At 38.1% G+C, this 14,479-nt stretch overlaps 1 protein-coding gene across 3 annotated transcripts in view; it reads right to left on the bottom strand.

The window, feature by feature from the left end:
- The window catches only part of FNIP1 (folliculin interacting protein 1), a 160,653-nt gene that overhangs the window by 98,703 nt on the left and 47,471 nt on the right, over positions 1-14,479 (bottom strand). For all 3 annotated transcript variants that reach the window (XM_017864011.1, XM_017864009.1, XM_017864010.1), the window contains exon 2: positions 4,684-4,810. In XM_017864011.1, coding sequence (XP_017719500.1) covers positions 4,684-4,810 — 127 coding nt within the window. The remainder of the gene's footprint in view (positions 1-4,683; positions 4,811-14,479) is intronic.

The following is a 14,479-nucleotide window of genomic DNA, read 5'->3' as shown; positions in this document are numbered from 1 at the left end:
TCTTGGCTCACTACAAGCTCCGCCTCCCAGTTTCACGCCATTCTCCTGTCTCAGCCTCCTGAGCAGCTGGGAGTACAGGCGTCTGCCACCACACCCGGCTAATTTTTTGTATTTTTAGTAGAGACAGGGTTTCGCCGTGTTAGCCAGGATGGTCTCAATCTCCTGACCTCGTGATCCGCCTGCCTCAGCCTCCCAAAGTGCTGGGATTACAGGCGTGAGCCACCATGCCCAGTCTAAGAAGACTTTTAAAGTTCTAAACTTATAGATTTTGTTAAGTTTATGCATAGGCAACTTTGTCATTTTAATATCTATTTTAAATGAATGTTTTACTTTTATGTGTTCAAACTGGAAGCTATTTGCTTATATTGAGCTTACTGATTTCTGTATATTAACTTAAATCCAATTATCTAACCAAATACTATGTGCAAATTTGATATCATAAATAAGACTCACTATTCAATTAGCACTGTATGATGCTTCAGAGTATTTCCTGTATCTTAAAATCTGTATTCACCTTTCCAGAGTTACCTGAATTTACTGATGTACAACTTTATCCTTGTTTACAATCAGTGAAAGCTGATATATGTGAATGGTCATATAACCTCACTGGGAGCTCATGAAATAGCATTGCACTGTTGCTGACATAAAAACAATGTCTAGGATAAGGAAAATAGCGTGATAAAATCACAATGGATCCATTTGGCTATGTTAGTGTTCATATCGAAACCACATCTCAATATTTTTTTCTAATATGGGAAGGTTCTTCTGTCAGAAGTGTTTCAACCAGAGCAACTCCATCTTGAATAGGGGTTGGGTAAAATGAGGCTCAGACCGACTGGGCTGCACTCCCAGATGGTTAAAGCATTCTAAGTCACAGGAGGAGACAGGAGGTTGGCACAAGATACAGGTCATAAAGACCTTGATGATGAAAAAGGCTGCAGTAAAGAAGCTGGCTAAAATGCACCAAAACCAAGATGGCGACAGGAGTGACCTCTGGTCGTCCTCACTACTACACTCCCACCAGCACTGTGACAGTTTACAAATGCCACTGGAAACGTCAGTAAATTACCCTATATGGTGTAAAAAATGGGAGGCATGAATAATTCACCCCTTGTTTAGCATACAATCAAGAAATAACCATAAAAATCCACCATCAGCAGGCCTCGGGGCTGGTCTGCCTATAGAGTTGCCATTCATTATTCCTTTACTTTCTTAATAAACTTGCTTTCACTTTACAGACTTGTCCTGAATTATTTCTTGCTCAAGATCCAAGAACTCTCTCTTGGGGTCTGGATCTGGACCCCTTTCCAGTAACACTTCTTTAAGATCACTACACAAATTCACTTTAATTGGGTTTTATAGTTCAACAGTCATTTTTCATAAAATATAACAGATCTGAAAAAACGAGTTCTGAGAAAGCTATACACTTGATTAACAATTTTATTTCAACTTATATAAGACACTATTTGAGCATGCAAAGTACTTTGGTTTCTGAAACATAAAGCATTTATGTAGTTCACTTTGTATAGAATTTAAAATGAAATAAAATACATAGCTTCCTAATTTTCTCCCAAAACCCATTAAATATACTCTACATAAACAATGTCTGTTTTGCATGGAAATATAAAAATGATCTGCTTATGTTAATAAACTGCTGTTATAGTCTTCATTGACAATTCTTTGGTTCAACCAAAAGCAGAAATGGATCAATATTCCACTGTGAAATATTGTCTTCTCTCCCACTCCAGATAAAAGGTACTCAAAGTGAGTTATGATAATCTATAATCTTTACAAGGAAAACTACCATGTGTCTTACACATTTAAAAGGACTTCAATAAGTATTTTTACAATGACTAATTTTTAATGCTGAAATAGCTTCAAAGTAAACAATCAATAGGATTTTGATTTAACTAAATACATTCAAACATATTGGGTGGGCCCAAATATTACTATCTTCTACTCCTACCTGGCAACTTTTGAATGACATTTTTTCAAAAATAACCTTAAAATTCAGATTCAGGCTGATAACAAACTGTCCCAAGTAGCCTGAAGAGGGAGGACTGCTTGATCCCAGGAATTCAAGTCCAGCCTGGGCAACATAGCAGAACAGACGGACGCTGTTTCCAAATGAGAAAATGTTTTAATTTCTTTTTTGATAAAGGGAACAGAGTAAAACAATTTTGTAAGCTTCACATTCTAAAGCTTGACTTTCTGTTTATAACTCATGGTGACATCATGTTCTCATTTTTTTAAAAAGAATGTTTTCAATAAAAGTTTTGGTAAATAGGCCGGGCAAGGTGGCTCACGCTGGTAATCCCAGCACTTTACGAGGCCAAAGCAGGCGGACAGCTTGAGCCTAGAAGTTCGAGACCAGTCTGGCCAACATGGCAAAACCCCATTTCTACTAAAAATATAAAAATTACCCAGGCGTGGTGGTGCACACCTGTAATCCCAGCTACTCGCAAGGCTGAGACATGAGAATTGCTTGAGCCTGGGAGGCAGAGGTTGCAGTGAGCTGAGACTACCACTGCACTCCAGCCTGGGCGAGAGAGCAAGACCCTGTCTCAAGAAAACAAACAACAACAACAACAAAAAACCCTATCTCAAACAAATAAAAAGCTTTGGTATATCGAATGGTCAAAATAGTATTTGTAGTCCTTATTCTATCTTGTAAATTGTTTTAAACTAAGGAAAGGTTTTTAAAACTAAGAAAGAACATGAGAAGTAACTTCAACATTTACCATAGCAAAATAGAATATTGTACAAATACAGCAAAGCTGAATAATTTACTTTCATCCAGCAAACTGCTAATGCTTAAACATAACGTCATTATTATGTATGAACCCAAATTATAATGTAGAAAGTTTAAAAAAATTTACAACACAATGTCCTTCTTTCCATATATAGAACCCAGGACAAACAATAAGTAATTCAATATGTACAGTAGTGTTCAAAAGGAAGACATAAAATCTTCAGGAAGTATTCACAGGATTTTGAAAATAAACTTCCTAATAGTAATTACAACTGATCAAAATATGTCCTAAGTACTTACCACATGTAAGGCAGTGTGCAGTGTAGGAAATAAAGGTGAGTAACAGGACAATTTTTTATTTTAAGGTTTTTCTTTCCCAGTCTAGTAACAAATACACATACAAATACAGCTATTATATAGAAGGCTATGAATCTGAGTAACGAACTATGAGAATTCTGATAGAGGAGAAAATAAATCTACCTAGAGAAAATCAGAAAGGATTCATAAAGTTGTCATAAAATAAACCCTGAAGGAGGATAAATTTTCAACTAAGGGAGATAGTACACAGGATAAAGGCATAATAAAATAAATGAGACCGGAAGTAGTCAACAATGTTTGATTTCTAGACACTGATGAATTTCTAGAAAAGTTTTATAATAAAAAGAAGAGTAGACTTATAGGCAAATTTCAGAAAGTTGAGTAATAACTGGAGAAGAGAGTCAATATATTACTACTGAGACACCAAGAGACAGAGAAGATCAAAGAGAGACCAACAGATAGAGAGACTGAGAAGAGACACTCTAGAAAGCCTGAGTGATAGAGAGAAAAAGGGAAAATGAGAGACACCAACAGACACCAAGAAAGATGAGTGAGAGGGACAAAGAGGCCAGGGATGGGAAAAGAGAGAGGACACTGTTATGGACTGAATGCTTGTGTCTCCTCAAAATTCATATGTCGTCCTAACCCAACATATGATATCAGGGAGGTGGGAACTTTAGGAGGTGATTAGGTCATAAGAATGAAGTCCTCATGAATGGGGTTGGTACCCTTATAAAAAGGACTGTGAAGAGTTCTCTTGCCTTCGTTCCACCATGTAAGGGTAGAGTGAGAAGTCAGCAGTCTGCAACCCAGAAGAGAGGCCTCACAAAAAACCCAAATACGCTAGGAGAAACAAAAGTTTCTTGTTTAAGGCACCCAGTCTACAGTACTTTGTTATAGTAGTCTGAACTAGACAAACACAAACCTGAAGGAAAAAGTAAAGAATATTTTGTTAGTGTTGGGTAAAGAGGCTTTGTGAATCTTTCCAAGCAAAGAGAAAAGCTGAGAGGGAAGAAGGAATACATCAGCAGGAGAGAAATTAATGAGACTAATGAAGCATCATCCCAGAAAAGGTATGCAAGGAGAGTTCAAAAAACAGCATGAGTCAATTCTTACAGGGCTATTTAACATAAAAAAGAAAAGCTGCACAAACACACAATGAATAGCATTAATCAAAATTAAGAGTAAAGGAGAGGTCATATGTTGAAATTCAATAAGATACTATCAAATACAAAAAAAAAAAAACTTCAATAAATGCTTGTCAAAAAAGTAATCAAAAATAATCGAGATAATTAAAAAAAAATCAGCCTCAGCCAAGTTCTGCTGAGCTGTTGTTAGCAATCTAAATACAAATAAGACATGCTTATCACATTTGTAGTTAGCCTTGGATTTCAACTGTCTGCTTGACCATCTCCAATTCTGTGACTCTTAAGCATCAAACCACTCCTCAGCTATTCAAACCAAAATGTTAGATTCACCAAACATTTCCTTCTCCCTCAGCCCCAACATCCAGTTATTTTCTTCTGTCTCAGCCCCAGTTATCCAGTTTGATAATACTGAAATTATCAAAATATTCAACATTAAAAGTCAACCAAATCAATAATGATGCTCACCGATACTGATATGTCCTCATTTTTTCTCTTAACACTGGAGTCAAACAAAACATTTCTCCCTCGTCTTTCACAGTCTTGATATACAATCAGTCGAATCTGGCTTGGATCAAACTCTGGTAAAGGCCAACTTGAAAGAAAAGTAAAGATCCATTAGAGTTACATTAATAAATATTCCATATATATTCTTAGAAATAAACCTATATAATAAAAGCCCAAAATTATCTTATTGTTAAATAATATATAGATCTTTATATAAAATATGACCATTTCATGGCTGAAAACTTTAAAGTGAAAATAAAGGCAAAACAAAATTATTTTATTTAAAATAATAGTAGTAACTACCACTTAATATATATATAGTTATCCCATATCATTTTTAAAAGCATTAACTTAATAAATATACATAAGCATATTTAACATAATGAAAATAAGTACTGATTTCATGTGATGGACCAAGATGACAAAATAAGGTTAACCCATATTTTTAAGTAGTTTTGTTACTATTTCTTCAATATGGAAATGTGAAAAATGAAATGGCTTTCGTTTAAATAATAGCAAAGGACTCACAAGACAAAAAACAACAAAAAAAAAGTGGAGAGCAATCAAGTATAGTGAAAATTCTCATATGCTGTTGGTATGAATATAAACTGGCACAACTCCTGGGTGCAGTGGCTCACACCCGTAATCCCAGGACTTTGGAAGTCCAAGGTAGGAGGATCATTTGAGCCCAGGAGTTCAAGACTAACCTGGACAACATAGTGAGACCCCATCTCTACAAAAAGTTAAAAAAAATTAGCCAGGCATGGCAGCATGCATCTGTAGTCCTAGCTATTTAAGAGGTTGCAGTGGGAGGATCGCTTGAGCCTGGAAGGTCGGGGCTACAGCAAGCTGTGATCGTGCCACTATACTCCACCCTAGGTGACAGAATGAGACCCTGTCTCAAAAAATAAAAATAAAAAAAAATAAACTGGTACAATCTCTTTAGAAAAGTTTTTTGAAAATGTATATATGTATATAAAAATGTGTGTGTGTGTGTATATATATCTGCATGTGTGTGTATACTTTATTACATATGTGTGTGTATAAATATATACACACAAACAAATCCAGTAAAAATGAAGCTGATACCAGCAATTCCACTCCAGAAAAATTTATCACAATGAATGAATTTCAGCTATAGGCAAAAATGGATAGACCACAAGCAAAAGAAGTCAGACAACGACTCTCTCACACACACAGATAGCTACTGTATTTTTCCACAGAGGTTAAAAACGGGCAATGTTTGTCTAGGGGTGCATACTTAGTTTTTAAAATATAAAGAAAACAAAGTAAGTAACGACCTCCAGAGTTTGGAGAGTAATTACTTCTAGGAGTAAGGTGGAGGGAAAAGTGTAACCAGAAAAGGGACATAACAGGTGAACTGGGGCAATGACAATGTTCTGTTTTGACCAGATAGTGCTGACAGGGATCTTTACAGTATGTATTTAAACAGTACATCACATTTGTTTTATGTACTTTTATATATCCATTACATTCCACAATTTAAAAGATTAATGGGGTGGATGAGGTAGGGAAGAAGGGAAAGAGAAAACAAACCAAATGACAAATACCTGGTGAACTGAACACAATACAAATCACAGGACACCTGCTAAGAAATGGGAGAACTAGCCGGCCGGTGGCTCAAGGCCTGTAATCCCCCAGCACTTTGGGAGGCTGAGGAAAACGGCGGATCACGAGGTCAGGAGATCGAGACATCCTGGCTAAGACGGTGAAAACCCGCTCTACTAAAACTAAAAAAACTAGCCGGGCGAGGGGCGGGCGCCTGTAGTCCCAAGCTAACTCCGGGATGGCGAGGCAGGAGAATGGCGTAAACCCGGGAGGCGGAGCTTGCAGTGAGCTTGAGATCCGGCACTGCACCTCCAGCCTGGGAGACAGAGCCAGACTCGTCTCAAAAAAAAAAAAAAAAAAAAAAAGAAATGGGAGAACTGGACATGCCAGGAGCTGTTTCTTATTAGTTACAACAGGCTATTCATTTTTCAGGAGTAATCCATATATCTCATGACTCTGAGGTTTGGGGTACAATTGATGCTGTCATCCAGAGGTGAGCACAGAACCAACCTTACGTTTTTCAACTCTGCCCTTCTGCCTTGCTCTATAGTCCTCAGTGTCTATTGCTGCATCCTTATGTCCAAGAGTATCCAATGTTTAGCTCCCACTTATAACTTGAGAACATGTGCTATTTGATTTTCTGTTCCTGCATTATTGATCGGATAACGGCCCTCAGGTTGCCTCCAGTGTTGTTGCAAAGGATCAGGATTTGTTTCTTTTATGGCTGTGTAGTATTCCATAGTAATATGTACACATTTTTTTTCTTTAGTCAATTGTTGATGTCAATTTACTTAATAAATTATTATGTAGTCAATTATTGTAGTAGGAAGAAAGATAAAACACAAAATACAAAAAAAGTTTAAGACAATTAAAAGGGTCACTCATATTTATCTGCATTTATAACTATTCACGATGAATAAGGAAAGGAACAAAATATCATTTAGTCAATTTTTGAGAAAATACCATTGATTTTATGTTCTAAGCTTTGTAAAATAAGGAAAATGGTATAGCTAACTAGATATAGCCTTGAAAATGAAACAGACATTTACTGATCAAATGACTAGTTAGACCAGTTATACTAATAATTTGGAACAAACAATAAGTTAGGACGTAAATAGTAAAAGTTCCCCAAGGGTCTCTGTATGAGTGAAACTGCTCCCTTTAGGGTTTACCTTTTTAAACAGGGGAACTAAAATCAGAATCGTTTTTTGTCTTTTATATTTAAATTTTTTTACACTTTATGTCTAGGGTACATGTGCACAACGTGCAGGTTTGTTACATAGTATAATGTGCCAGTGTTGGTGTGCTGCATCCATTAACTCGTCATTACATTAGTATACTTCCTAATGCTATCCCTCTACCCCTCCCCCACCCCGACAACAGCCACTGGTGTTGTGATGTTCCCCTTTCTGAGTCCAAGTGCTCTCGTTGTTCAATTCCCACCTATGAGTGACACATGCGGTGTTTGGTTTTCTGTCCTTGTGATAGTTGCTTCAGAATGGATGGTTTCCAGCTGCATCATGTCCCCACAAAGGGACATGAACTCATTCCTTTTTTATGGCTGTCATAGTATTCCATGGGTGTATATTGTGCCAATTTTCTTAATCCGTACCTCTCATTAATGCCATTTGGGTTGGTCCACAGTCTTGTATTGTGAGTGCAAAAACATACGTGTGGCATGTGTCTTTATAGCAGCCATGATTTATACTCCTCTTGGGTATATACCAGTAATGGGATGGCTGGGTCAAATGGTTATTGTAGTTTTAGTTCCTTGAGGAATTGCCACGTCTTCCACAATGGTTGAACTAGTTTACCAGTCACCAACAGTGTAAAATGTTCCTATTTTCTCCACATTCTCTCCAGCACCTGTGTTCCTGATCTTTTTAATGATCGCCATTCTAACTGTGTGAGTATGGTATCTCATGTGGTTTTGATTTGCATTTCTCTGATGGTGAGTGATGATGAGCATTTTTTCATGTGTCCATTGGCGCAAAATTCTTCTTTTGAGAAGTTCTGTTCATATCTTTGCCCACTTTATTGATTGGTGTTGGTTTTTTCTTGTAAATTTGTTTGAGTTCTTCGTAGTTCTGGATACTAGCTCTTTGTCAGCTGAGCAGATTGCAAAATATTCTCCCTCTGGATAGGCTGCCTGTTCACCTTCTATGGTAGTTTCTTTTGCTGTGCGAAGCTTCTTTAGTTTAATTAGACTCCATCTGTCATTTGTGTTTTTGTTGCCATGCTTTAGTGTTTTAGGACATGAAGTCTGCCATTGCCTATGCCTGAATGGTATTACCTGTTTTTCTTCTAGGGTTTTTACTTGGTTTTAGTCTAACATTTAAGTCTCTAATCCATCTTGAATTAATTTTTGTATAAGGCTGTAAGGAAGAGATTCCAGTTCAAGCTTTGTACTTAAAGGGTAAGACAGTTTTCCCAGGCCCAATTTATTAAATAGAGAATCCTTTCCCCATTCTTGTTCTCTCTCAGGTTTGTCAAGAATCAGATGGTTGTAGATGTGTGGTATTATTTCTGCAGGGCTCGTTACTTGTTCCATTGTCTATATCTCTGTTTTGGTAACCGTACCATGCTTGTTTTGGTTACTGTAGCCTTGTAGTATAGTTTGATAGTCAGGTAGCGTGATGCCTCCAGCTTTGCTCTTTTGGCTTAGGATTGTCTTGGCAATCGGGGCTCTTTCTTGGTTCCATATGAACTTTAACGCAGTTTTTTCCAATTCTGTGAAGAAAGTCATTGGTAGCTTAATGGGGATGGCACTGAATCCATAAATTACCTTGGGCAGTATGGCCATTTTCACGATATTGATTCTTCCTATCCATGAGCATGGAATGTTATTCCATTTGTGTGTGTCCTCTTTTATTTCACTGAGCAGTGGTTTGTAGTTCTCCTTGAAGAGGTCCTTCACATCCCTTGTAAGCTGGATTCCTAGGTATTTTATTCTCTTTGAAGCAATTGTGTGTAGTATTCCACAGTACATATGTACCACATTTTCTTTATCCAATCCACCACTGATGGGCCCCTAGGTTGATTCCATGCCTTTGCTATTGTGAACAATGCTGCAATGAACATACAAGTGCATGTGTCTTTTTGGTAAATTTGTTTTCTTTTGGATACTCAGTAATGAGATCGCTGAGTTGAATGGTAGTTCTCTTTCAAAGTTGCTTGACAAATCTTCAAACTGCTTTCCACAGTGGCTAAACTACTTTACATTCCCATCAATGGTGTATAAGCATTCCCTTTGCCCCACAGCCTCACCAGCACCTGTTATTTTTTGACTTTTTAATAATAACCAATCTGACTGGTGTGAGATGGTATCTCATTGTGGTTCTGATTTGTCTTTCTCTGATGATTAGTGATGATGAACATTTTTTCATGTTTGTTGGCAGCCTGGATGTCTTCTTTTGAGAAATGTCTGTTCATAGCTTTGCTCACTTTTTATAGGGGTTGTTTTTTGCTTGTTAAATTGTTTAAATTCCTTATAGATTGTGTATATCAGACTTTTGTCAGATGTACAGTTTGTGAATATTTTTGGCCATTGTGTGGGTTGTCCACCAGACACAATTCTTCACTTCCTTAAGAGAGCCTTAACCCTAACTCTGTCAATGTATGTGAAACTATGTATAACTGGCAACATAAAACATCTTCATCCCAAATTCTTGACAGAAAATATAATTTTAGTTTTCTTCTGTCTAATCAGCAAATGTCTGTGTGCTAGTAAATGATAAAGACATACCTAGACATCCAGGCTAAACCAGAGACTCCTCCTTAAACCACAATGACTTGCATCACACTCAACTGTTTCTACTAAATTGTGCTTTCACACTATGCAAAGGAAACTGTAAAGGAACAGACTGACAAAGGATGAAAATAGGGAAAGGGGTCTCATGGAAACCAATGAAAAAGAATATTTTAGAAAAGAAGAAGAAATACCATGGCATGAACACGTTTACATATATGTTGATGACAGAATCTGAGGTCGAGGAGAAACACAACACCTCTGAGGAAGTAGAGAACAGGATATAGAGCACAAGAGAAAGGATTAGCTCAAAGAAAATAACTCTCACACTAGGAGGGAAAGAAGGGAGATAAAGACGTACATGGGTGCAGAAAGATTTGCAGATATGAAGGTAAGGTGCGGAGGGAATCCATAGCTAAGAGATCCATTTTCCTTGTCAAGCAGGTGAACGGAAGTAAGGGAAAGGCGGTAAGACGTGGGGATAGTAGAGAGTAAAAAAGATAATAGCGGTTGTTGGGAAATAAAATACAGTCATACGTTTTGGTCAACAACAAACTGTATATATGATGGTGGTCTCATAAGATTATAACACAGTTCAAAAACTTCCATTGCCTAGTAACACTGTAGCTGTCATCACATGATAGCACAAAATATTACTCACATGTTTGTGATGATGCTCATATAAACAAACCTATTGCACTGCCAGTCATATGAAGGTATTATAGATACAATTATGTAAATACACAATACTTGATAATAAAAGACTACATTGGCTGGGTGCAGTGGCTCACGCCTGTAACCCCAGCACTTTGGGAGGCCGAGGTGGGCAGATTACAAGGTCAGGAGATCGAGACCATCCTGGCTAACATGGTGAAACCCCGTCTCTACTAAAAGTACAAAAAGAAAAAAAATTAGCCAGGCATGGTGGCATGCACCTGTAGTCCCAGCTACTCGGGAGGCTGAGGCAGCAGAATCGCTTGAACCCGGGAAGCAGAGGTTGCAGTGAGCCGAGACTGTGCCACTGCACTCCAGCCTGGGCAACAGACTGAAAAAAAAAGACTATGTTACTGGTTTATGAATTTACTACACTTTTTAACATTATTTTAAAGTGTACTCCTACTTATAAAAAAATTAACTGTGAAACAGCCTCAGGCAGATCCTTCAAGAGGTATTCCAGAAAAGGGCATTATTAGCGTAAGAGCTGACAGTTCCATGTGTGTTATTGCCTCTAAAGACTTTACAGTGGGACAAGATGTGGAGATGGAAGATAGTGATACTGATAATCCTGACTCTATGTAGGCCTAGATTAATGGTGTGTTTGTGTCTCAGTTTTGAACAAAAGCTTGAAAATTTTAACTGAAAAAAGCTTAGAGTAAGGACATAAAGAAAGAAAATATGTTTGTACAGCTGTACAATGTGGTTGTGTCTTAAGCAGTGTTACTACAAAACAGTTCAAAAGATTTTAAAATTAAGAAGTTTATAAGTAAGTTACAATAAGCGAAGGTTAATTTTATTATTGAAGAAAAACATTTTTTAATAAATTTAATATAGCCTAAGTATACAGTACTTATTTATAAAACCTACAGTAGTGTACAACAATATTCTAGGCTTTCATAGTCACTGACTACTTACTCACTGACTCACCCAGTAACTTCCAGTCTCACAAGATCCATTCACGCTAAGTGCCCTATATAGGTGTACCACTTTTTATCTTTTTTGTTTTTTTTTTGGAGATGCAGTCTCAGTCTGTAGCCCAGGCTGGAGTGCAGTGGTGCGATTTCGGCTCACTACAACTTCCGCTTCCTGGGTTCAAGTGAATCTCTTGCCTCAGCCTCCCCAGTAGCTGGGTTTACAGGCGTGTGCCATCATGCCATCATGCCTGGCTAATTTTTATATTTTTAGTAGACATGTGGTTCCACCATGTTGGTCAGGCTGATCTCAAACTCCTGACCTCAGGTGATCCGCCTACCTCAACCTCCAAAAGTGCTGGGATTACAGGTGTGAGCCACTGTGCCCGACCGACTTTTTATCTTTTATATCATATTTTTGCTGTACCTTTTCTATGTTTGGATATGTTTAGATACACAAATACTTACCATTTTGTTACAACTGTCTACAGTGTTCAGCACAGCAATATGCTGTACAAATTTGTAGCCTAAGAGCAAAAGGCTATTACCATACAGCCTAGGTGTGTAGCAGACTATACCATCCATCTAGGTGTGTGTAAGTACACTCTCTGATGTTTGTGCAACAACAAAATTACTAAAAATGCATTCCTCAGAACAGAGCCCCATCATTCACTAGTGCATGAGTGTATGTTGAATACAAAACATAAGATTTCCAGGCAATGCTGTACATCTACATAACGTTGAAGACTACGACCTAGGACGATGTACTGGCTGCAAACTACAGTTAGGTGATTTTCTCCAGTAGGACCTCATGGGCTTGAATTTGGATCAGACTGTGCCAAGGTAAGGGTTTTGACAGGTATACGGAACAAAAGAAAAGAAAGGCTATGGAAATGGAGTAGAAGACTGACAAGAATACAGCTGAATTGATCTAAGCTAGTTAGGGAACACAGTGATGGAACAAGGATAACAGAAGAAAATGGAGGCAGTAGGTTCAAAGAGATGAAAAAAACGCAAAGAAGGGGAATGCAAGACAGAGAGTACAAGGAATAGGAGGCTATAATTCACAGGGCAGGATCCTAGAGTTTAAGATATTAGAGGTAGAATAGTTCATTTATTCATTAAATACAGATATGTAACTACTATGTGTCAAGCAGTGGTTAGGGCAAGACAAGAAAGAACCTGCTCTGGAAGAAAGATACAACAGTAGTTAAGCAAAGAAATAAATTAACTTGATAATTTCAGGTAAGTCAATAAACTATGATAGAAGGTGGTAGTGAGAGAATGGTTTGTGTTGGGGGGAGGTATATTCTTTCTTTTTGTGTTTTGTTTTGTTTTGTTTTTGACACAGAGTCTCGCTCTGTCTCCTAGGCTGGGTGCAGTAGCATGATCTCAGCTTACTGCAACTTCTGCCTCCTGAGTTTAAGAGATTCTTCTGCCCCAGCCTCCCAATTAGCTGAAATTACAAGTATGTGCCACCACACCCAGTTAATTTTTGTATTTTTAGTAGAGACATGTTTTGCCATGGTGGTCAGGCTGGTCTCAAACTACTGGCCTCAAGTAATCTGCTGGGATTACAGGCAGCACGAGCTACCATACCTGGCCAGTATATTCATTTTTTAAAAGGTGCCTAATATGGACAAAATTTTCTGGAAAAAATAAAAAGCTGGGCTTCGCTAGATATGAGGTCTTCTAATAGACCTTACATAAGCAATGATGCCATCTCATTTAGCCAAACTCCTTTGGTCTCCCAAACACCCAAAGAAAAAAATCCAAGTTCCTTTGCTCAGATGTAAAGCTCTTCATGGGCTGGCCCAGATCTGCTTTTCCGGACTCCTTTCATGTTACCCATAATTATCATCATACTGATCTTCTCAAAGGTGCCAAGATATATCAAGTCCATGCCTTTGTACAAGCCATGTCTTCTACCTGAAATATTCTCACTCTCTCTGGCAAATTCTTATTTATTCTTAAAGATCTAGCTCTAAATGTCACCTCTTCTAAAAAGTTCTTATTCATTCCTCCAAGCAGAGTTAGCCACTGACTTTTGGGATTACATTTTACCTTAGATTATAAATCTAACAGTATCTTCATCAGATTGTCCTGTAATTTATCTGTTCACATGCCTGTTTCTTCCACTAGGAAAAAAAGCTCCCTGAGGGAAGATTTTATTCATCTTTCAATTTCCAGTCCCAAGCTTCGTAAACGAGTAAAACTACATATCCCCAAGTAAATGTAATATCATAGGCACTAAATATTTCAGGAGTGAATGGATTCCACAATCTGGAAAAAAAAAAAGAAAAAACAAATGCGCTTTCTTTAAAAAGTTAAAAGGCATGTCCATCAACTCATGAATAAACATTTGTGGTATGTCAATACAATGAACTATCTGGACATAAAAAGAATGCATACGCGAATAGGAACAGCTCCAGTCTCCAACTCCCAGCACGAGCGACACAGAAGACCAGTGATTTCTGCATTTTCAACTGAGGTACTGGAGTCATCTCACTAGGGAGTGCCGGACAATCGGTGCTGGTCAGCTGCTGCAGCCTGACCACCCAGAGCTGAAGCAGGGCGAGGCATCGCCTCACCTGGAAGCGTAAGGGGGAAGGGAATCCGTTTTCCTAGCCAGGGGACCTGAGACACACAACACCTGGAAAATCGGGTAACTCCCACTCCAATACTGCGCTTTAAGCAAACAGGCACACCAGGAGAATATATCCCACACCTGGCCGGGAGGGTCCCACGCCCACGGAGCCTCCCTCACTGCTAACACAGCAGTCTGCGGTGATCTATCCACAAGGCAGCAGCG

The sequence above is a fragment of the Rhinopithecus bieti genome, unplaced genomic scaffold (assembly GCF_001698545.2).
Source record: "Rhinopithecus bieti isolate Rb0 unplaced genomic scaffold, ASM169854v2 scaffold_74448, whole genome shotgun sequence".
NCBI lineage: Eukaryota > Metazoa > Chordata > Mammalia > Primates > Cercopithecidae > Rhinopithecus > Rhinopithecus bieti.
The sequence above is the reverse complement of the archived record's forward strand: the minus strand, read 5'-3'. Positions and strand labels throughout refer to the sequence as shown.